The sequence below is a fragment of the Sturnira hondurensis genome, unplaced genomic scaffold (assembly GCF_014824575.4).
Source record: "Sturnira hondurensis isolate 20B ecotype Veracruz unplaced genomic scaffold, ASM1482457v3 Scaffold0016184, whole genome shotgun sequence".
Lineage (NCBI taxonomy): Eukaryota > Metazoa > Chordata > Mammalia > Chiroptera > Phyllostomidae > Sturnira > Sturnira hondurensis.
The window spans coordinates 1,924,542-1,949,779 of NW_028088815.1; the positions used below are offsets into that span (position 1 = coordinate 1,924,542).

Here is a 25,238-nt window from a genome sequence, read left to right on the forward strand (position 1 = left end):
TACCATTCAGTCTCCATGCTTTTGGGTGTTTTGGGTTTTTTCCTGTGGGGTTGGTTTCCAATTTCAGTCCCTTGTGATCAGAGAAGATGCTTGGTATGATTTCTATTTTCCTGAATTTGGTGAGACTGGTTTTGTGTCCTATCATGTGACCTATCTTTGAAAATGTTCCATGTGCACTTGAAAAGAACGTGTATTTAGCTTCTTTGGGATGGAGGGCTCTATATATATATCAACTAGGTCCATTTCTTCTAGAGTGTCGTTTAATGCTGCTATATCTTTGTTGATATTATGTTTGGAAGATCTGTCCATTTTTGACAGTGGGGTGTTAAAATCCCCTACTATAATTGTGTTGCTGTCAATATCTTTCTTGAGGTCCTCTAGGATTTTCTTTATATATTTGGGTGCTCCTATGTTGGGTGCATATATATTTATGATGTTAATGTCTTCTTGGTGGATTCTTCCCTTGAGTATTATGAAGTGACCTTCTGGGTCTCTCTTTATAGCCTTTTTTTGAAGTCTATTTTGTCTGATATGAGGATTGCTACCCCAGCCTTTTTTTCTTGTCCATTTGCTTGGAAAATTTGTTTCCATCCTTTCACTTTCAGTCTGTGGTGGTCTTTTGACCTGAGGTGGGTCTCTTGTAGGCAGCATATGTGCGGATCATGCCTTCTTATCCATTCAGCTATTCTATGTCTCTTAATTGGTGCTTTTAATCCATTTGCATTTAAGGTTATTATTGAAAGGTACTTATTCATTGCCATTTATGTACTGTGTTCCTCTCTGTCTCTCTCTCTTCCTTCCTTTCCTTAAAGCAGTCCTTTTAGTAATTCTTGTAGAGCTGGTTTGGTGGAAGCGTATTCTTTTAGACTCCTTTTGTCTGGGAAGCTCTTTATTTGTCCTTCTATCTTGATTGAGAGCCTTGCTGGATAAAGTAGCCTTGGTTGTAGGCCTCTGTTTCTCATTACTTGGAATATTTCCTGCCATTCTTTTCTTGCTTGGAATGTTTCCATTGAGAAGTTAGTAGCCAACCTTATTGGGACCCCCTTGTATATTACTTCCTTTTTTTCCCTTGCTGCCTTTAGGATTCTCTCTTTGTCCTGGAGTTTTGCCATTTTAATGATGATGTGTCTTGCAGTAGGCCTCTTTGGGTTCCACCTGCTTGGGACTCTCTGCGATTCCTGGATTCGTGTGACTTTCTCTCTCCTCATCTTAGGAAAATTTTCTGTTATTACTCTTTCCAGTAGATTTTCTATCCCTTGTTCTTCTTCTTCCCCTTCTGGTATTCCTATTATTCGTATATTATTACATTTCATATTGTCTTGCATTTCTCTTAGACTCTCATTTTTTGTGATTTTCTTTTCCATTACCTGGTCCGTCTGGGAGATTCTTTTCACCCTGTCTTCGAGCTCGCTTATGCGGTCCTCCACCTCATCATTCCTACTCTTCATACCTTCTACTGTGTTCTTCAGTTCAGAAATTGTATTTTTCATTTCCTCTTGGCCTTTGCTGATGGTTTCTATTTCCTTTTTCATGCTGGTATAGTTTGTGGAGAGTTCATTTTAGCTCCCCTGTAGTTTCTGGTAGTTCGTTTTAAGCTCTTTGAATTTCCTGATAACGATTGCTTTGAATTCAATATGTGATATTTGACTTGCTTCTATTTCATTTAACATTCTTTCTGAGACTTCCTCCTTTTCTTTCATTTGGGGATTGTTTCTTTGTCTTCCCATTGTTTGTGATGCTCTTCTTGTTGGCCTTAGTTTCTTAGATTGATCTGTTCTGGTACCCTGAGTTTATGGCATGAACTTCTGTGGTAGGATACCTGTGAAATTCAGTGGTGCAGTCTCCTGTAGGTATCTTGGCGTTCTCTGCTCCCACTAGTCCTCTGGTTGGTGTCCAGTGAGTCAAACCTTTTCTTCTGGTCTCACTAGCTGCAGCAGCCTGAGGGGCTGTTATTGTGGCTCTTCTCACCCCTCAGTATGCTCAACTGGTCTCGCCAGTAGCCCCCAAGATCCAGACTGGCACCGCTCTCCCGCTCCCTACTGAGAGCGGATTATCTCCCAGGCTTCCCAGCCCTGGTCTGACTTGAGGGCGCATGCTCCCAGCCAGGCTTTCCTGTTCTCGTAGGGTTGGGTGCGGACCTTTTCCTGTGTTGTGGCTGAACACACAGGACAACTCACAATTCTCCCAAACCAACAGCAACAGCCTGACTCCCTGTGTTTCCCTGTCTGTGCCGGCTGAGTAGGGATGGAGCTGCCAACTGGCTCTCTTCCAGGGGCCCAGCCAGCAGCCCGAGACTCTCCGAGACTGTTCGCCAGCTGGTGCAGGTCCCGTGCCACAGGGATCACCCGGGCAACTCTCAGTTCCCCAAACTGAGGGTCGGCGCAGACCCCGCCCCACGGGAAAAGCACGGGCGACTGGCGGTTCCCCAGGTAGAGGGCCTGCTCGGGCCCCTCGAGGGCCGACGGCGCGGGCGACCGGAGGATTAGGAAAGCAGAATAGAATGTCCACATTAAGAAGGAGGAATAGAAATCAACAATTTGACCAACCCAAAAAAAGCAAGAAAAAAATTCAAAGATGAAATAAGAATGGCATACAATCAATAAAAAAGAAACATAAGACCAAGTATTACTCTGGTACATTAAGTATGGGCAGGTTGACTTTTCCTATCAAAAGACATAGAAATTTGATTATGTTTAAACACGAAATCAAATAGTATATTTTTCACAGAAAACATATACAAGGTGGCCCCAAAAGGTGCCTGAAAATCATCTCAGTATGAAACAACTAAAAATAGTACCTAAGTATTAAACAATTTTAAATACTTTGCAGAAGGTGTTAAAAATTAAGGAGTATTCTCAAGGCCAAAAATTATGATGTAAGTGTAGAATGCCCAATGGTCACCAAAGCCAGTGGCTAGCTACCTTGAGGGCATTCATGTATTCTTGTTACCTAGAACTTGGAATTTCAGGCCTGAAGAAATTAAGGAATTTCAGGCCTGTGTACAGTGAAGTGTCAGAACAGACTCTCTAGTAACATTAGGATGCATAATGGTTTGTACTTCAATGAAAGAAAAAAATGATAAGGAAAATGTCTCTCTTGGCCTGGACTCCACATGGGTAGGAAAAGAGTAAGCTCTACTGAAAATGTGTAAGCACAGTCCTGCCCTGACAGGGGATTGGAGGTCAAAGTCACATTACTTTCAGGGTTTGATAAACATAAGCCACAAAATTGATTTAAAGGATTACCAATTTGTAAGATAAGCATGCACCCCAATAGAATCAGTCCTTTCTGGAAAAATGCATACTAAAACAAGTCTTGAAAATCTAGAAGAAACTAATAATTTCTTGGCAAAGAAATTGCCATAAACTACCAAGTTGATGGAGGAGTTTTGAACCCTAATGAGAAAATCATGGGAAAGCTTTAATCCACCATTACAAAAGGAAATGGACCTATTTGGTTTTCCTGTTGAATTTTACCTACTTTCAAAGATGAGATATTTCTCATTTTACTTAATTAAAGATCATACAATGGAGAACTCTGTAAGTATAATAAAGCTAGCATAACTTTAATGAAAACTTGTTATGATAGAGTAAGTAAAATTATAAACTAATTTCATGTATGACAGCTACAAAAAGTATGAAGAAAATATTATCCAATCAAATCCAACACATTACCATTAACATTTAGGGTTTATTTCAGGAATATACAAATGGTCAACATCAAGGACTCATGATATATTTCACTACCTCAACAAATTGAAGGCTAAAATTCCCTAAGTACAATTGGAAGAGAAGCAAAGCCCTTAAACATAGAAGAAATTAATAATCAAAGTTCACTGTAACCATTACGTATGAATGCTGAAAAAAACTTTCATTGAAAATAAGGAGCATGAATTCCTCTTATTCCCACTTCATTATTTAGTATATTACTATACAGCTGTATCATGGTAGCTTATAGATTAATCCAATTATCTCCAAAATCAATATTGAAAATAATCTTATCTTCATTTGCAAATGAAATATATATATATTTTAATAAAACCCAGGAGACCTTATAAAAAATTAATAGAAGAATCTAGTGAGGTTGTTAGAAAAAAGGCAATATAGGTAAATATATAGCTTTTCACTGGAACTAGGTAGAATGGTAAGAATAAATAAAAATTCTAAAAGCAAAATGCATTTATATTAGTGACTGGAATATTAAATTGATAGAAATAAATTTCACAGAAACAATAACATCTTTATGGGAAATTTTTTTATTTAAATATATAGTCCAAATAAGTACAAAGGCATCGCGTGATTCTGGATATGAAGACTTTATATTAATCTTTCTAAAGACCTACTTTGTATGTAAAAGGTAAAGAAAGAAGTCATAATGATAGAATTCTGTGACCAGATGATTTAAAGTGCTTATAGAGTGAATGCCACCAAAGTTAAAAATCAAACTATCGATCAGGGAAAAAATATTTGCAGTTCTAGGCCCTGGCTGATGTGGCTCAGTGGATTGAGGGCAGGCTTGTGAACCAAAGGGTTGCCAGTTCAATTTCCAGTCAGGGCACATGCCCGGGTTGCTGGATCTCTCCCCAGTTGGGGGCACATGAGAGGCAACCACATATTGATGTTTCTCTCCCTCTCTTTCTCCCTCCCTCCCTCTCTCTCTATAAATGAATAAAATCTTTTCAAAAATATTTGCAGTTCATATAGCAAATAAAGCAGACAAAGATTACTATTCTTAATATCAACAACCCCAAGAATTGTTTGTTTGTTTTATTAAAGACAAAACTTCACAATAGAAAACTGGGAATGCTATGAATAGAAAATTTGCTTTAAAAAAATCTCAATGATCAATACACATATGAACAGATAAGCCAAATCTTAATTTAGTTTGATTACATCTAGTGATGTACAGATTTAGGACAAGAAGCACTTTCATATCTTGCTGGAAGGCAAATGATTACTATAACATTTTGAATGTCCTTTATTAATACTTTCCAAAATTTAAAGTTCCACAAACCTGTCCTTTGCCCCAGCTCTCTATAGGTATGAAAGCCCAATAAGTATGGATATTGCTTAAGGATTGTTTAATGTAGTCTTGTTTTTTGAAGCAGCAAAATTCTTCACCATTTACGCTGATGATTCCGTATTCAGGAGGTCCCATTCTTCAATGAGTCATTAGGGACAATGTTGAATTAAGTAAACACGGGAAATTATGCACCTGATAAAAAGAATAGTTAGGACCCGTACCTGATATCCCAAGGGTGGGGGCAGGGGATGTTTAGGAATGTTATCAGGTGAGAAAGGCCAGTTGCATTGTGACATGTAAAAATGCAAGCCCTTTTATGTGATAGTACAGTATATGTTTTAATGAGTTAGGAGAGGTTTGAGTAGAAATACACAAAGTGGTTCACATCAATCACCTGATGAGGGTAGGCAAGGTATTTTTTTAGCACTATGTATTTAGAATTACTTCACAAATAAAATGTATTACTGTTTTACTTTTTTAAAAGAGATATGCCAATTTAAATTGACAAGCAACTTGAGTCTACGGAAGTGGCAGATTGAGAAGTAATGCTAATTTCTTCCTGGCATCTAAATTAATCATCTGCAGTAATTTTAGTGTTTTATTCCTAAAAATGTTATTATTAATTTCTTTTTTCTCCACATTTTTCAAATGTGAGTGAAAGAAAACCCCTTTTCATAATCTATTTTAGTCTAGAAAAAGAAAAGCAAGTTTTCTTTATTCTTTTCTTCCAGTAAACCATCTGGCATCTTCTCAGAGGGACATGTTATGACTATTCCCAACATTCTATCTTGTGCCCTTTAATTAGAAGTTAATCTGGTATTGTACATTTTAATTCCAGCTGCAAGCTTCTTTTTTTGTCTTTTTTTTATTTTTATTTTAATTATTGTTCAAGTACAGTTTTCTGCCTTTTTCTCCCACCAGCAAACTTCTTTATAAATGAGCTTCTTACCTATAGGACAAGTAAAGATATAATACATGTTGTATTTAAATGTATATATTTTTAATATTGGTGTTTATAGTAAATTCATAGAATTAATGTGATAGTAATATAATCATTAATTTTTATTAATTAGTAATTAGGAAATATATTGTATTACTATGTTGACTTATATGTGCATATATACACATCAATTGTTTAGTATAGAATCCATTTATCTTCATTTATTTATGTGGCCCAGAACATAAATAATATTTAAACATTTTAGTTTAATTATGCTTGCTAATATGTAAGTTATTTTATAATATACTATATGCATTATAGAAACTACCTTGATAATAAACAAATTATACAAAACTGCACCTCTTCTTTGTATGCAATAATTCTATCAATGGCAACGACTTTTAAATGGGTTGGCCAAAAAGCCCATGTGGTCTTTTCCATAAAATAAAAGACACATTTATTTTCACCAATAACATTATTAATTTGGATATTTTGAGTATGTTTGCTATCTCTCAGGTGGTATAACATTGCTTGTTCTCTATTGTATATCTATTTGATCATTGTCAACTTCAACTGCTCTACCCAACCATGGAGCATCATCCAGCAAGAAATCTCCAGCATGAAATTTTGCAAACCACTTTTTACATTTTAGATTGGTCACAGCACCTTCTCCATACACAGTACAAATCTTTTTTTTCTTTTTGCATTTAAGTTGGGTTTTTACCTTTCTTGAAATAATAAAGCATAATATGCCAAAAAATGTTGCTTATTTTCTCTATTCTTCAATATTTAAAAAGCTACACAAAAATTCACTGATTTTGAATTTTTTTAATGTATGCTGATATGACAGCTGTCACACACAACACAATCTAACACAATTGTTTTTTAATGAAGTTAAAGACAACTAAGTGCTACTAGAATTAAATGAACATTTTGGCCAACATTATCAAATACTAGACAGTGAAGACATAATGCCACTTACAAACTTTTAACATTTTAACAAGTTTTCTGATAAGATATGTTTGGTCTGCTATGTTGTAGTTGGTGTGTTTCAAACTAATAAAGTATCGCTCTAGATTATTGTGGACTCCTCATTTGTATGATAGTAGCTAAAATTCCTGCACTGACAAATGTATGAAACATTTTGAAATAAAATAGTTTTAGATTTAATTTCTACTCTTTGTTCTTCTAGGTAGCTTTTACTGTACTTTTTGATTTGGAAGCACTTCTAAAGATATGGTGTTTGGGATTTACTGGATATATTAGCTCGTCTCTCCACAAATTTGAGCTACTACTTGTGATCGGAACTACTCTTCATGTATATCCAGATCTTTATCATTCTCAATTCACATACTTTCAGGTAATACAAATGATGCCTATTTGTCTTTAGAATGTTTTAATTCCTGGGAAAATGCTAGTAACATTATAACAACTATATATATTTATATATAATCATTGTATATAATTACTAAATACAAATATAAGATAGGTCTAAGATATCTTAAATACCTAAAATAGTATGTTATAAATTGTAACACTGTTTATTAGACTCCTGAAAATTCACAATAATGAATAGAGAGGTTTTAAATACAGTTAATAAATTAACACAATGTGAAAATATACATATTTTATATATACACTGGTATTATACAACTATGTATGTATCAAATTTTAAATTACATAAAATGTTGACACACTTTAAAGAGTAAGAAATAATAACTTAATTCCAAGTGTAGATCTCCCTTCTCAATAAGTCGACGATGTTTGCTCAACATGTCTAACGATTAAAATAAGAAATAATACTTAACTTAAAAGATTGTATTAGTCATACTTTAATATTTATAAATGTCTATATTTTTATAATGATTAAATAATGTACCCTTAATTATTTATTTATAATAATTGAATATTTAATTTTTCACATGTGATATCTTAAAACACATATAATTATCAGTAAACAAAAGTAATTATTACACTAATTATGTCTGTTGTAATTGTTGAATAATACCAATATACTCATTGTTCTGAATACTTGTTCAATATGATAAAATATAGATGTGTAATAATTTTTTTCTAATTTTTAAAATCTCAAATAATAGTCTTTTTATGACTAAAAATGGTCATTTATGTAATTTATCATGTAAATATCATAGTGTATATTATTTTCTTAATATATATTTAAAAAACTGTTGGAGAACAAAGTAGCAGTGAAATCTTAAATAAGTAATCCAAGGAAATAAGATTACAACTTCTTAGAAAAGAGAAAATGCATCCAGCTTCATTGGTTTTATTTACTAGTAGTACCTAAGATGCAATTTTCAGGGCAATATTAGCTCAGGATGCTATATCACAACTTGAAACTCAGTATTTCAGGTACCTGAGAAAGTGACATAAAAATATCATTCACAAAAATAAAAAACAAATACCCTCTAACACAAAAAGCTAAGCTTCTAGTAATCACAGCCAAGGATATTAAAATCATAGAAAAATATTATGGTTCAAGCTTTTAGTACTGTCAACATCTTTGGACATAAATCCTTTGACCTTTGTTGGGTTGTATCCTTAGGCTTTGTTATCTTAAGTGAGATGGCTGGGCAAGAAATAGACACATGTCTAAAACTCTTGATATAGCCCTGGCCAGTGTCTCAGTTGGTTGGAATGTTGTTCCATACACCAAAAGTTTCAAGTTCGATTCCCAGTTAGGGCAAATACCTAAGTTGTGGGTTCAGTCCTCAGTTGGGGTGCTTATGGGAGACAACCGATTGATGTTTCTATCTCACATTAATGCTTCTCTCTTTCTCTCTTTCTCCCCTGCTCCTCTCTCTCTAAAAATCAATAAATAAATCTTCAGGTAAGGATTAAAATAAATAAACAAAGTAAAACTTGATGCAAAATGTGCTTCCCAACACTCAGGCGTTATAGGCTCTTGGGCATTGCTTTCTAGATTCACAAAATCAACCTGAACATTTAGTGCCTACATAAGAGAACTATTGTAGATAATGGTAGAAAATATTCCTGATAGTCAAAAGTACAAGATAGTCTAATATAAAGTTATCAAATCAGCCAAATTTTAAAAATATTGATGCCTATTTCAACAAGGATGTAGAATAGAATATATTCAGAATTTAAAAATTCTTATACTTTCTCACAGATAATTTTTAGTGAAAAGTTAGAAATAGATCAAAATTGGAATTCTTTATGAGAGAGAAAATGGGAACTGTTTAAATAGTAAACATTTGTGGATTAGCTTACTAAATTATATGCACATTTGACATAACATTAATAATCTTTGTTAATTTGCATTAATTTATAGAGATGATTATTTTATTAAAATTTAAACCAACATAAAATTAATAACATCTAAAATGACTGGAAATAAATAAACCAAATTATTACAAATTATTAATAGTTATTATCTCTAGTGTTTTTCTATGTCTGTTTTTATGAAATATCTAGAATTTGTATTATTGATTCTAATATGAATCAATATTCTAATATTCTAATATATTCTAATAATATACTCTAATATATTATTGATTCATATTTGTACAAATATGCAATCAGTGAAATTTGCAATTTTACTTGTATCTGTAATTCTGGATTATATTTTATATTCATTTATATTAATAGTTAAGTGATTTTCATTTGTATCTTTCTATACATGTCATGGGTACATTTTTCTAATGAAATAATTAAAAACTTTCTCAGTTATTTTGTGGCTAAAAAATAAATCTCTTAAGAAGCTTAGTTGTCACAGGATTTTTGTAGATTCACATATGAAGAACCCATTGTACTGAAGAGATTGGCTCCTTAGGGGTCCACTTTCATCTGCCTTGTTGGTCCTCACACTTCTCATTTCAGTAGACCTTTCTTCATTATGTGGATAGCAAATTTTATCTTAGTAAGTTTCACATTTTTTGTATTTAAATGGAGCTAGCAGTTTTATACAAAGTGGCTCTCTTTAAAATGTCAGTATCTCTGAGACTAATTATTGATATCATTAATTTATTTATTTAAGTGATATTAACTAAGCACCTAGTGTGTGCCAGGAACTGTTCCAGATACACACTGAGGGTAGAAAGGTAAACAAGGCAATGAAGTTACTCACCTCAGTAAGCTTAAATTTTAGGGGACAGACAGTTCACAAACAAGTACACAAAAAAATGTAGGATATGAATACGAGAAGTAAAGAAGGAACAAGCAGGTAAAAATGATAGCAGTTTTGAGATGGACTGTTATTTTAGATAAGTTGTCATGGAGGCTCTCTCTGAAAAGGTGACATTTGAGCAAAGTCTGAAAGAAGTAAGAAGACAGCCTTCAGAGGCTATGGGAGGAAGCATTCCATATAGAGAGAACCACATGGCACCTGTCCTGAAGTCAAGACTTGTTCAAGGAATAACACAACGGCAAGTGTGGCTAGGCTTGGATGAACAAAGGGTAGTATTATCCTATGGGAATTAGTAAAGTCTTTAAAAAATGCTATGGTTTTGACATACCAGGATAATCATTGGCTGGTATTTATTTTGTATTTACTGTGCTCCAGTCACTGTGCTGAGAGTAGTGTTTTATTTGTTTTTCATAAGTCTGTAAGTTAGGGTACATTGAAACTTCAGTCTCAAGAGATTTAATAACTTGCCCAAGACCACACAAGTAGCAAATGGTAGATATTCATCCACAAGTTTAATTTCATAGTTCATATTCTTAACCAAACAATTTCTATATATCTTACTCTAATCAACTAAGTGATCTCTAAGAGAGACTTAGAAATGTGACTAGGAAAATGTACTTTGTGAATAATCACAAAATGTTCTTACAGAGGACTTCTTTGAAAGTATGGTTTACTTTATTTCATATCAGTAGGAATGCAGAATCAAAATGTTGGGTAGGAAGAGTAAAAATCATACTTTTTCTCAAATAAATGAAAAGGCATAATTATAAGGATTTTTGCTTTTCCTGGAATGCACGGTTAATCCTTTGAAATTGCTGATCAAATCACCAATATAGGGGTTGTGTTAAGCTTTGTTTCTTCCAGCTTATGAAATATTAATTTAGCAAAATTGCCCAGATGTGCAGAGGTTGTTTAATTAGAATTTGGGATAAGACTCAAAATTACATAGGAAATCTTTTAAATATGACTTAAACACAAGTGGAGAAAACACAGAGTACTAAATTTGAGCTATAATCAATCAAAGTGTTTCTGTAAACTTGCGTATATTTAGATGTAACAATTAGATATTGATCATTTATGTCTGAGAATAAGCAAATCTGATAAATATGAAATCTTTCCAGATTACTCTTGGTATTAATATGAATATTAATATTTTAATAGTTTTTATGTAAAAACTATTTGCCTGTTATTTGGAAAATAATCCGAGTGTAATATGTTCTGATTTGGGAATACATATTAAGTATTATAGGAGAAAAAAACAGTAACTTAATCATACATATGATATAATGCTTAATTTGAACATAATCTCTTATAATTTTTCCTCTTTAAGTATTGTATTAAGGATTTTACATTAGCATGAAGGAAATACAAAATTTCTCAACTTCTTTAAAACTTTGTCTGATTCCAGACATGTGGCTATAAACCATACCATTTGTGTTCTGGAGATAATAGAAATAGTAAGGTTAGCATCAATATTTTCTGTTAACTGAAAGTTCAGGGCCTAAATGTAGCTTTGGGTGTGGCAAAATTCAAAGGATAAAATGGCACTAATGGGGGTTCGTTCTATTTTTTTCTCACTTTTCTTCTGTGAGCTTACTTTCTCCATGCAAGAGCAAAGATGGATCCTACAGGCTTGAAGCTTATGGGGTACTTACAGTAATGCCAGTTGCGAATGAAAAAAGGGAACATCTCTAATAGTAACAACAAATATTCTGATGACTCAAGCAATAAGTAATTGTGAATATTCTGGCTAGGTCTGGATCATGGAGATATGGGAGTCCCTTCTAGACCTCATGGACTAACAGTAGAGTACTAATGATTTGTCAAAGGAAAATCAGGAAGAGTAGGAAGCTAGTGACACTAGAATTGGAAGTCTAAGCACATTTTATTTTGTTTGTGTAAACATTAAAATCTAGGCTTTTAAATCATTTACTTCCAGCCAAGATGGAGGTGTAAGTGGAAACACTGTGCCCCCTCCCACAAAGATGGAGATGTAGGTGGAAACACTTTGCCTTCTCCCACAACCAAGTTTGAATACAACAAAGATTTAGTAAACAAAGACACAGGCAAAGAACAGAAAATTGAACTATACGGAAGTCCGATAACAACTAACCCTTCAACCAGGACCGGTAAGAGGGGCAGAGCCAGCAGCAGAGCAGGGTCAGGCAGGAAAGATCCCCTGACCCAGGTATGTAGGCAGTCGGGGTAACAGCGCAGACTCAGTGAGGGTGCCAGGAAGGCTGACCAAGGACACACATTCTCTCGCAGTGGGATGGAACGTGCAGGCCCCTGCGACTGTGGCAGCTTAGGCAGCGGGAGGTGGCAGAGGGAACTGCCATTGCTTTCCTTTGACCCTGCCCCCACGTACAGCATCACAACCCAGCACCTGAGTTGCCCCGCTCTGGTGAACACCTAGGACTCTGCTCTCATACGTAACAGGCACCAATAGTCCAAAATATGGCTCAAGAAGAACTCAAAGCCCCAGAGCTGATAACTCTAAGCAAAAAAGAAGTAGCGAACCTCTCAGATGCACAGTTCAAAATACTGGTGATCAGGATACTCACAGGACTGGTTGATTATAGTCACAAATTAGAGGAACATATGAAGGCTAAACTAATTGAAATAAAGGGCAATGCACAGGAAACCAATAGTGATGGAAAGGAAACTGGGACTCAAATCAATGGAATGGACCAGAAGGAAGAACAAAACATCCAACCAGAAAAGAATGAAAAAACAAGAATTCAAAAAAAATGAGGAGAGGCTTAGGAACCTCCAGGACATCTTTAAATGTTGCAACATCCGAATTATAGGGGTACCAGAAGGGGGAAAGAAACAGCCAAGAGTGGAAAACTTATTTGAACAAATAATAAAAGAGAACTTCCCCAGTCTGGCAAAGGAAATAGACTTCCAGGAAATCCAGGAAGGTCAGAAAGTCCTAAAGAAGTTGGACCCAAGAAGGAACACATCAAGGCACATCATAATTACATTAGCCAAGATTAAAATGAAGAAGAGAATCCCAGAAGCACCAAGAAAGAAGGGGACAGTCACCTACAAAGGAGTTCCCATCAGACTGTCAGCGGATTTCTCAAAAGAGACCTTACAGCAAGAAGGGGCTGGAAAGAAGTATTCCAAGTCATGAAATCCAAAGACCTACATCCAAGATTGTCTTATCCAGCAAAACTTTCATTTAGAATGGAAGGACAGATAAAGTGCTTCTCAGATAAGGTCAAGTTCAAGGAGTTCATCATCACCAAGCCCTTATTATATGAAATGTTAAAGGGACTATCTAAGAAAAAGAAGATGAAAAATATGAACAGTGAAAGGACAGCAAACTCACAGTTATTGACAACCACACCTAAAACAAAAGCAAACCCAGAGGACAGATAGATCAGGAGCAGAACCATAGAAATGGAGATCACATGGAGGGTTAGCAACAGGGGAGTGGGAGGAGGAGAAGGGGGGAGAAGGTACAGAAAATAGCATAGATAGTAGGTAGAAAATAGGGGGAGGGCAAGAATAGTAGGGGAAATATAGAATCTAAAGAACTTGTGACACGTAGTCATAAACTAGATGGTGGGAATGGTGGGGGAGGAGGTGTGCAGGGTGGAGGGGAATGAAGGGGGAGAATGGAACAACTGTAATGGTATAATCAATAAAATATGTAAAAAAATAAAGACAGCAAAGTTTTAGTAACAAAAACGTAGCCATAACAGTGAAAATTGAACTTTACCGAAGTCCGACAACTACGAACCACTCAGCCAGACCAGTAAGAGGGGCGGAGTCAGCAGTGGAGCCGGGTTGGGCTGGAAAGATCTTTGGTCCCATCAACCGACCCAGGAGTGGAGGCGGAGGCAGTTGGTGGATCCCAGGCGTGGTGGACCCAGTGAGGGCGCAGGGTGGCTGGCTGACCACGGTCACACATTTGCGAGCAGATTAGCCAAGCAAAGGAGGGAACAGTGAAATAGACTGCTCAGGCTAGGGCCCCAGGGACGGGAATTAGAGCCTGAAAGCACCAACTGGAAAGACTTTCTCAGGGTCAAGGGGCCAGGAGAGGCTCCCAGGCTCACAGAGTTCATTGCAGAGACCCACAGGGTCCTAGAGAGTACATGGGCCCACACACCTGGGAACCACCACCAGAGGGGCCCAATTTGCTTGTGGGAAGCCACAGAGGGGACAGAAATCTGAGAGAGCAGAGTGGAGCAAAGCGCCATTTTTTCCCCTCTCTGACCCTGCCCCCACATACAGCGTCACAACCCAGCGAACGGGTCACCCAGCCCTGGGGAACACCTAAGGCTCTGCCCTTCATACATCACTGGTGTTGATAGACCAAACATTATGACTCAAGAACAGCTCAAAGCCCCAGAGCCTATAATTCTAAGTAACCAAGAAATAGCCAACCTTTCAGATGCACAGTTCAAAATACTGGTGATCAGGATGCTCACAGAATTGGTTGATTTTAGTCACAAATTAGAGGAACATATGAAGGCTAAACTGATTGAAATGAAGGGCAATGCACAGGAAACCAATAGTGATGGAAAGGAAACTGGGACTCAAATCAAAGGAATGGACCAGAAGGAAGAAAGAAACAACCAAACAGAAAAGAAGGAAGAAACAAGAATTCAAAAAATTGAGGAGAGGCTTAGGAACCTCCAGGACATCTTTAAACATTCCAACATCCAAATTATAGGGGTACCAGAAAGGAAAGAGGAGCAGCCAAGAGTGGAAAACTTATTTGAACAAATAATAAAGGAGAACTTCCCCAATCTGGCAAAGAAAATAGACTGTTTGTTGATTTGTTTATGATAGCCATTCTCACTGGTGTGAAGTGGTATGACATTGTCCATCTTTTAATTTGCATCTTTCTGATGGCTAGTGATGCTGAGCATCTTTTCATGTATCTCTGGGCCCTCTGTCTGTTCTCCTTGGAGAAGTGTCTATTCAAGTCCTTTGCCTGTTTTGTAATTGGTTTGTTTGTCTTCCTGGAGTGGATGTGTGTGAGTTCTTTTTATATTTTGAAGATTAAACCCTTGTCCAAGATATCACTGGCAAATATATTTTCCCATACAGTTGGTTCCCTTTTCATTTTGCTGAGGAGTTCTTTAGTTGTGCAGAGCCTTTTATTTTGATGAAGTCCCATTTGTTTATTCTTTCCTTTATGCCCCTTGCTCTAGGGGATATAGCAGTGTAGATGTTGCTGCATGGAATGTCTGAGATTTTCCCATCTATGTTCTCCTCTAGGACTTTTGCTGTAATAGGGTGCAGCCAAGAGGGGTGCCCCAAGTAGGGATTTGGGAATGGGGTCCAGAACTTAAGATGTCCAGGAAATATTAGAAAAATATATAGGATGTCCTCTCCCCTCCCTGCCACAGGTGTGAGTTGGGGGAAAAGACACCTGGAGCAGGGCCATTGAAAGCTGTTTTGCATAGCAACAGCTTTGCAGCTAAACTCTGGGGTGGTCATTTAACATACCTATATCCTTTAACTGGTTTCATAGATATGTTAATTAGTTGTGGCCATACTTTGAGCAAGGGAAAGTAAGTGACTTCAGCCCAAGATGCCACTGGGGGGCAACTCCCCCTGGCTCTGGCGCTTGTGTAAGAGCTTGGAGATGATTGGCTCCATGCCATGGAACCACACCTGCCCAGACTTACGAAGGCAGCCCAATAAACCTGGAAGAATACATAAATGCTGGCAGGTGTAACTAATTGTAGAAAGAGCCGGAAATAGTGCTGCAGAGGAAGATTAGCGCAAGGATTTAAACCCAGGTGCAGCAGCCATCCAAGGGGAGAACCACGTAGCTTTGGTGAGAGAGAACCACGTGGTTTGGGCAGAGTGGGGACCCCCTGGTTTTGGGGTACTCCCTTTGCCACGTGGCTTTGGAAGCAGGAGAGACTTTGCCTGGAAGAAATGGGGTGAAAGGACTCTTGCTGGTGGGCCGTGAGAAGGTGCAACATGGCCTTGGATTAACTGGAGATCCTGGTGGCAATACAGCTGATGGTGCCAGGGGCCTGAATCCTGAAACTTCTGCTTCTTTTCCTGAGATATGGTACCCCAGGTTAAAGAAGAGGGAGAAGGAAGGACTGTGTGCATCTGTGGGTACTCTAAAAGACTTTAATATTTTAATAAAGATATTGGGTCACTACTTTAAGTCAATATAACTTTAAATAAACATTTCCTTTCCTTTTGACAAATCTCTGGCATTGACAGATGTCTTTCCTCTGGTGGCGGGCATAGCTAACCTAGTTCGGGGGATCCTTTCAGTAATAATATATCGTGCCCACCCCTTGGCTCTGTTCTGTAACATTATGGCATTGCAACTTATATTTAAGTATTTTATCCACTTTAAATTTATTTCTGTGCTTAATGTCAGTTGCTGGTTAATTTTCTTTTTTTTTTTGCATGAAATTGTCCAGATGTCCCAACACCATTCATTGAAGAGGCTAGCTTTACTCCATTTTATGTTTCTTCCCCTTTTGTCAAATATTAATTGACCATAGATATAGGGGTTTATTTCTTGGTTCTCTATTATGCTCCATTAATCTATGTGTCTCTTCTTATGACTGTACCGGGCTGTTTTGATTACAGTGGCATTGTAATACAGTTTGATATCAGGTTTTGTGATCCCTCCTACTTTGTTCTTCTTTCTCAAAATTGCTGCAGGTATTCAGGTCATTTATTGTTCTATATAAATTGTTAAAATAGTTGTTCCATATATGTGAAATATGTCATTGATATTTTAATAGAGTTTGCATTGAACCTATAAGTTGCTTTTGGTGGTATGGACATTTAGAAGATGTTAATTCTTCCAGTCCATGAACATGGCATATACTTCCATTTATTTTTTTTAATTTTTATTTTATTTATTTTATTTATTTATCTTTAGAGGGGATGGGAAGGAGAGGGGGAGAGAAATATATCAATGTATGGTTGCCTCTCATGTGTCCCCTGGAAGGAACTGGCTGGCAACCCAGGCACATGCCCTGACTGGGAATCGAACTGCAATCCTTTGTTTCGCAGGCCCACACTCAATCCACTGAGCTATGCCAGCCAGGGCTATATACTTCCATTTATTTGTGTATTCCTTAATTTCTTTCTTCAGTGTTGTGTAGTTTTCTGAGTATAGGTCTTTTACCTTCTTGGTGAGATTTATTTCTAGGTATTTTATTTTTCTTGTTTCTTAAGCAAATGGGATTCTTTCCCTATTTTCTGATTCTGATATGTGATTGTTTGTATAGAAAAATGCCTTTGATTTCTGCATATTGACTTTGTATCCCATTACTTTGCCACATTCACTTATTAGATCAAGCAGTTTTTTTGATGATAGTATAGAATTTTCTACATACTCTATCACATTGTCTGTAAACAATAACAGTTTTTCTTCCTGCTTTCTAATTTGGATGCCTTTCCTTTCTTTTTCTTGTCTGCTTGCTGTGGCTAGGACTTCCAATACTATGTTGAATAGAAATGGTAAAAGTGTACACTCTTGTCTTGTTCCTGATCTTAATGGGAGAGTATTTATTTTGGCCCATTGAGTATAATGTTGGCTGTAGCTTTTTCATATAAGGTCTTTATCATGTTGAGGTATATGCCTTCTATTCCCACTTTGCTGAGTGTTTTTATCATAAATGGGTGCTGTACCTTATCAAATGCTTTTTCTGAATCTATCAATATGATCATATGATTTTTGTCTTTCTTTTTGTTTATGTGATATATTACATATATTGATTTGTGAATATTGTACCATCCTTGTATACCTGGAATGAATCTCACTTGACTATGGTGTATGATCTTTTGATGTATTACTGGATGCGGTTTGGCAATATTTTGTTGAGGATTTTAGTGTCTGTGTTCATCAACAATGTAGGCCTGAACTTTCTTTATTTTGTCTTTATCTGATTTTGAGATTAGGATGATACTGGCCTAAGAGTTTGGGAATCTTCCCTCTTCTTGGATTTTTTGGAGTAGTCTGAGAAGGATCAGGGTTAGCTCTTCATGAAATGCTTTGGAAAAATCTCCTGTGAGACCGTCTGGCCCAAGGCTTTTATGTGACAGGAGTTTTTTGATTACTACTTCAGATTCATTGGTTGTTACTGGTTTGTTCAAGCTTTCTGCTTCTTCATTCAGTTTTGAAAGATTATACTTTTCTATAAATCTGTCAATTTTATCTAGGTTTTCAAATTTCTTATAGTTGTTCATAGCAATTTCTTACAATTCTTTGTATTTCCGTGGCATCAGTTGTAATCTGTTTCTCTTTTGTTTCTCATTTTATTTATTTGGATTCTTTCCCTTTTTTTTTGCTCTGGTTAAAGGCTTGTCAATTTATTTTTCTTTTCAAAGAACCAGCTCCTAGATTTATTGATGCTTTGAATTGTTCTTTTAGTCTCTGTCATTCATTTCTGCTCTGATCTTGATTATTTCCTTCCTTCTACTCACTCTGGGCTTCATTTTTCATTGTTCCTCCAGTTTCTGTAGATGTAGCATTAGGTTGTTTATTTGGAATGTTTCTATCGTTTTCAGTAGGCCTTTATCACTATAAACTTCCTCTCAGGACTGCCTTCTCTCTGTCCCATGGGTTTTGGACTGTTGTGGGCTCATTTTCATTTGTTTCCAGAAAATTTTTGATGTCTTCCTTGACTTCATCCTTAACCCATTCAATGTTTAATGGCATGTTATTCAGTCTCCATGAGCTTGAATATTTTTAGGGTTTTTTTTTTTTGAGCTTGGTTTCTGGTTTCAAGCCCTTGTGGTCTGAGAAAATGCTATATATGATTTCTTTTTTTTTAAGATATTTATTTATTTATCTTTAGAGGGGAAGGAGAGGGAGAGAAACATCAATGTATGGTTGCCTTTCGTGCATCCCCTGCTGGGAGTTGACCTGCAGGGAACCTGCCTGCAACCCAGGAATGTGCCCTGACTAGGAATCAAACCGCGATCCTCTGGTTCGCAGGCCCGTGCTCAATCCACTGAGCTACACCAGCCAGGGCCTATATGATTTCAATATTTTGAATTTGTTGAAGCTTACTTTGTGTCCTATCATGTGATCTATCTTTGAAAATATTCTATGTGCATTTGAAAAAATATGTATTTTGCTTTGGGATAAAAGGTTTTATATATATATATATATATATATATATATATATATATATATATCAATGAAGTCCATTTGATCTAATGCATCATTCTGTTCCACAAGAAGAATATTCTTGTTGATGTTTGGTTTGGAAGATCTCTCCATTGTTGACAGTGTGGTCCTAAAATTCCCTAGTATAAATGTGTTACTGTCTATAACTTTCTTGAAGTCCTCCAAGATTTTCTTTATATATTTGAGTGTTCCTATGTTGAGTACATATATGTTTACAATATTCATGCCTTCTTAAAGGATTCCCTTGAGTATTATGAAGTATTCTTCTCTGTGTCTTCTTATGGCCTTTGTTTTGAAGTCTGATATAAGTATTGCTACCCTACCTTTCTTTTCCTGTCCATTTGTTTAAAATATTTTTTTCCAATACTTCACTTTCAGTCTGTGTACATCTTTTGTTCTGAGGTGGGTCTCTTGTAGGAAGCATATCAGTGGGTTATGTTTTCTTATCCTCAGCTACCTTATGTCTTTTGACTGGATAATTTAAGGTTATCATTAATACGTACTTATTCATTGTCATTTTACTTCCTTCGTACTTGTGTTCCTTTCTCTCTCTCACCTTTTTATCTTCTTAAAGCAGTCTTTTTAGCATATCTTGCAATGTTGGTTTAGCAAAGGTGTATTCATTTAGCCTTCTTTTGGCTGGCAAGCTCCTTACTTTGCCTTAAGTAAGGAGTTTGCCAATGCCGCCCAAACTCCTTATTTAAGGCAACATAAGTAAGGAGTTTGGCTTACTTAAGTAATTCCATTTTAATTGAGAACCCTTCTGAGTAGAGAAGTCTTGGTTGCAGGCCTTTGCTTTCATTACTTGGAATATATGATGCCATTCCCTTCTGGCTTGTAGTGTTTCCATTGAGAAGTTGTGCTAACATATTCAGGGCTCCTTTGTATGTCACTTCCTGTTTCTTCCTTGCTTCCTTTAAGATTCTCCATTTGTGTTTGAATTTTGCCATCTTAATAATGATGTGTCTCAGAGTGGGATTCTTCAGGTTCCTCTTGATTGAGACCTTCAGTGCTTCCTGGACTTATATGCCTTTTTCTGTCATCAAATTAGGGAAGTTTTCTTTCACTGCTTTTTCAAATAGGTTTTCTATCCCTTGCTCTTCTTATTTCCTTCTGGTATGCCTATTATAAGGATACTATTATCTATCATGTTGTACTGCAGTTCCCTTAACCCCTCTTTGTTCATTTTTAGTCTTTTTTCCTTTTCTTGCTCTTTCTGGGAATTTTTTTCTTTTTTTTTCTTCAGTTCACTTGTTCAATCTTCTGCTTCACCTAGTCTGCTTTTGATTCCTTCTATTGTGTTCTTCAGTTCACAAATTGTATTCATTTCTTCTTGGCTCTTGTTGATAGTTTCTATGTCCTTTTTTATACTGATATAATTTGCAGTAAGTTCCTATTAGTTTCCCTGTAATTTTTGGTAATTCTCAGTGAGCTCATTGAGCTTCTTTATAACCATTGTTTTGAACTTGATATCTGATAGTTGGCTCCCCTCTCTTTCATTTAGCACTATTTCTGAGGATTCCTCCTTTCCTTTTTATTGGGGGTTGTTTCTTTGTCTTCTCATTATTTGTGAGACTCTTCTTGTTTGCTTCTGCATCTTAAAATGATCCATTTTGACTCCCTGACTTTGTGGTATGATCTTCTATGGTAGGAGACTGTTGAGATTCAGTGGTGCAGTTTCCTTGATTTCTCAAACTTTATGCTTTTGGGATGCCCTTTATGCCATTTATGTTGGCTCTCTGGATGTAACTGAGTTTTGATTGTGGTTGGGTCATTCTTTGGTGGGTCCTTCCCTCCAGTTGGTTGTCTCAGGGTCACTCTACCTACCACATCTTGTATGCTTTGTACAGGTGCTGCCAGAACAAAACCACAAAGCCCAGCAAACAAACCCATCCCTGCAAAAATAACTCCCCCTCCCATGCAACCCCACTATCAACAGCAAATGAACCAGCATTAATAAGGGCATAAAGAGATTGTGAGCATTATAAGAAAGGATAGAGAATATGACATGACCTACTAAAAAATTGTTTTGAGAGGGATGAGGGAGGAGCACTAATACAAGTGGGGAGTCAGAACAATGCAAAGAAAGTAAAATTTACATCATGAATAAAAAAGGGAATAAAGAAAGTAGAGTATGCACAAATTTGATGGACAAGAAATGAATGTTAGAAAGCTATATAGGAGTAATAGACAGAAAACTGTACTTGAAAAATAATTAAATAAATTTTTAAAAATAAAAGCTATACAGGAAAGAAAATATCACAGATCATGGAGAAGACCACAGTGAATTTTATCTCAGTAGCCTCTAGTATTTGCCACTGTTTTTTTCTTTCTGGATCTGCCTCTGGTGATGTCAGATTTAACCTTAGGCAGCCTGTTTGAGACTTCCAGGGATCTACGGTCTGTGGCTGTCTTCTTCAGTTGTGAATCTAGTCACTCTGTTCTCAGCAGTCAGGCTTAAACACCACAGAGCTAGTGCAGAGTCTCTCCGGGGGTGGGGCTGTTGTTTCCCCTCAGGCTGCTGCTGCTTGGAGGGGAGTGGTCTGCCTGAGCACGATGGCTGCTCCTTTATGGGGGATGATGCACCGCCAGGATCCCAGTGGCTATTCTTTCAGTTCTCTCCCCAAAGCTTCTGTCCCATCTCTCTTCAGGCATCTCTACCCACTCTGCCCCACTTCCTTGGATGAATGGGGTAAGTGGCCGCAAATGAAAATTTGTGTATTGGCCCTTTTAACAACTCTTTGCATCTCCATCCATCTGTCTCTGACAGAGAGCCCTGCTGCTTTTTGCCACTGGTTGTTGTCTGTGTACTTTCTGGGCTCTGGTGCTCTAGGCTGGGGATTCCAGCTTAGGGTTTAGACTCCACTCTTCCAAAGGGAATCCAACTGGTTGCTTAGTTATCCTTCCAGTGCTGCTGCCTGTGGGCACATAGCCAGCCTTCTGGGGTCTCCACCACACTCATAACCAGTCAGGTTGTGCTGAAACCGATTCCTCTATCTGTCCAATGTTATAAGACCTCTCTCTCTCGCTTTTGTTCAGTTGTTTGGTCTGGGTGATTTCTCCACAATTTAGTTGAAATTCCAGATTGGTCCTGAGAGAGATTAGTGTGACTTCTTTTCACTCCTCTGCCATCTTGCCAAATCCTAATTTATATTTTTAATGTTATAGATAAGCCCTAAAGAGTTGTGCCTTTGTTTTATTCTCTCTTTGTAATAGTAGCTATTGCATATATTTTTCTAACACAATGTTTGGCACATGACAATCAATTAGTGTATGTTAATTGAATGAGAAAACTTATTAATTAGTTATGAGTGAGAGATTTTGCATATATAAACATGCAAACCATCTAAACATATGTATGTGCTTAGATAACAAGCTAAACAAATATAATGAAGATTTAAAAATGGAAGATTTATATAAGATTGAAGTTTCTTTCTCTCTAGTAGCAGGTAGATGACTCTGCTCCACATGACCATTTAGGAAGTCACTCTTTTGTGTCAGATTACATCTTCCAACTTCTATTCAAGGCTTTTATTTTTGGTCCAAAGGTGCTACTCCAATTGTTTCCATTTCATAGCCAAATAAAAGTATAAAAAAGTGTCCAGGTCAGGTTTATTTATTTAATGTGTGAAAAGTTGCAAAAATCACTTCCTTTCACATTCCATGGTTCTTAACCTAGTCCAGTGCCACATCTGTCTATAAATGAGGCTGAAAAATGTAGTTTGTAGCCTTGGGTAGCTACTTGATAGCATAAAATTCAGAAAGTTCTATTAGTTAAAGGATAAAGAGAATGGATATAAGGATAGCAGTCTCACCCATAAGTAAAAACTCCAAGTTAGAAGGTTTTCTAGAAAATTCATTAATGTACAATAACATGTAGAAAGTTTTATTTTATGAGATAGTGAGTATTGTTACTATTGAAATAAATGTTTTCTTCAATATTTGAACATTATAAAAATATCAGTTTTATTTCGATGGTGTATATTAGTAATACCATTTTGGATTTATATGTTAAAACACTTAGTTGTCACCATTTCCCTTCATTCATTCATTTAGGATTTGTGGAATTCTTGTTATAAAGCAGACAGTGATTTAGATTGATATCTTAGTACCTATATTATGACTTTTCATCTCTACATGATTAAATGGAAAAATATAATTTAATAAAGTGTTATGAAAATAAGATTTTAGTATGAGCTTATTTAACATTCAGGGTAAATAAATGATCAAATATGTGTTTTTCTCTCCTACAATAGGTTCTTCGGGTGGTTCGGCTTATTAAGATTTCACCTGCATTAGAAGACTTTGTGTACAAGATATTTGGTCCTGGGAAAAAGCTTGGGAGTTTGGTTGTATTTACTGCCAGCCTCCTGATTGTTATGTCAGCAATTAGTCTGCAGATGTTCTGCTTTGTTGAAGAACTGGACAGATTTACAACCTTTCCAAGGGTAAGAACAAAAATGCAGTTTAGTCCATTATTCTTATTTTAGTAATAATGATTGACATCAAAGTAATTTTAACAATGGTTCAAAACTATATTTTTTATAACTGAGTAACTGCCTCATTTTTGATATTTAAAATGGTCTTTTCTACAGGGTTCAGATGTTTGAGAACATTTTCAGATCATGCATTAATTCTAAAATTCTGGAAATAATAGGATGAGATGCTGAAACCAGTAAAGATTGATTGTAACATTCTTATCACCTTGTTTAATGACCAAGATAAAAGAAAGTATATATCTTCATCATAAGCTGACATAGTAAGGCCTATTATACAGGAAATATAATCTTGGAGTAAGAATAACACTTTTTTAAATTAAGCTTTGAAGGCAAAGATGTCTATACTCTTAGCAGATATACTAAGTTATCTTGGGTTTTTGTGTTGTTTTTTTTTACCTTCTGCTGAATTTGTTATTCATTGCCAAGCATTTGTTGAGTGCCTATGAAGAGCCAGGCAATTTTGGTCAATCTGGGATATAAACACAACTAATTCATCAGTCCTCAAGAAATTCTCAGTTGAGTGGAGTAACCAGTAAATAAATATAAAGTCTTGATAAAGGCAAGTACAAGGCACTGTGGGAACCCAGAGGTAAGATCCTTGACTAGGAATGGTGAAATATAGTAAGTTTCTTGGAACAGGAGACCAGTTAGATGTAGCCAACTGAAGTGTAAGAGTGTGATATTTCCAGTTGTGGGGATAGCATGTGATAAATGTTGAGGGTGAGCCATTTCTTATTCCAGAACTTAAAGGAGAAAGAGTTAATTGTACGAGAAGGAGATAAGTCCAAGAACTTTTAAATGAAATAAAGTGTAATCATGTTTAAATGCTAATGAGAGAGAACAAATAGAAGTCAGGGTTAAAGATGTATAAAATAAGTACAACCATAACGAAAGGTTCCTGAAGGTTACATGAGGTGAGGTCGGTCTTAGGTGTTGATCTGTCAGGTGTTAAGGTGTCATGTAGAACAACAAACCAAAGTCACAATGACCTTTTGTTCACTTTCAACCACAGTGCAAGCAAGGGGCAGAAGTAGGAACTGGCTCTTAAGCCTTCCATTGTCCTCTAAACAGCACTGGGTGGAGGCCATGTGAATTAGTACAGATATGGTTGGGAGGGAGGTATCTTTCCATGCAAAGCCTTGTCATTGCCATGGTCTGGCCACATAGGATGCCTGGAGATATCAGCTGATTCAGTTTTTTCTCCAAAGATGAGATATGCAAGCAGAGATGACAATAATTATTATGTTTGTCTCTTAGTCTGCCCTTCACTGGGCAAATACTAATTTCAGACCACAGTAACACCAAGACTGTGACCACAGTCCATCTCTCAGGAGTTTAATTCAGTAAACAGTGTTAAAAGCACATTTTAACAAGTCTCTTAGTGCCATCCATTGCTATAGGCATGTGGGATACTAAAAGTAAAACAACCCTCAATTCTCTTTTTTATTTACAGTCTTATCTTAATTT

General features: G+C 36.4%; 1 protein-coding gene across 2 annotated transcripts in view; it reads left to right on the forward strand.

The window, feature by feature from the left end:
• NALCN (sodium leak channel, non-selective) overlaps positions 1-25,238 on the forward strand; it is a 424,006-nt gene that overhangs the window by 182,975 nt on the left and 215,793 nt on the right. For both annotated transcript variants that reach the window (XM_037065791.1, XM_037065792.1), the window contains exons 12-13: positions 7,155-7,322; positions 23,529-23,720. In XM_037065791.1, the coding sequence (XP_036921686.1) occupies positions 7,155-7,322; positions 23,529-23,720 (360 nt within the window). The remainder of the gene's footprint in view (positions 1-7,154; positions 7,323-23,528; positions 23,721-25,238) is intronic.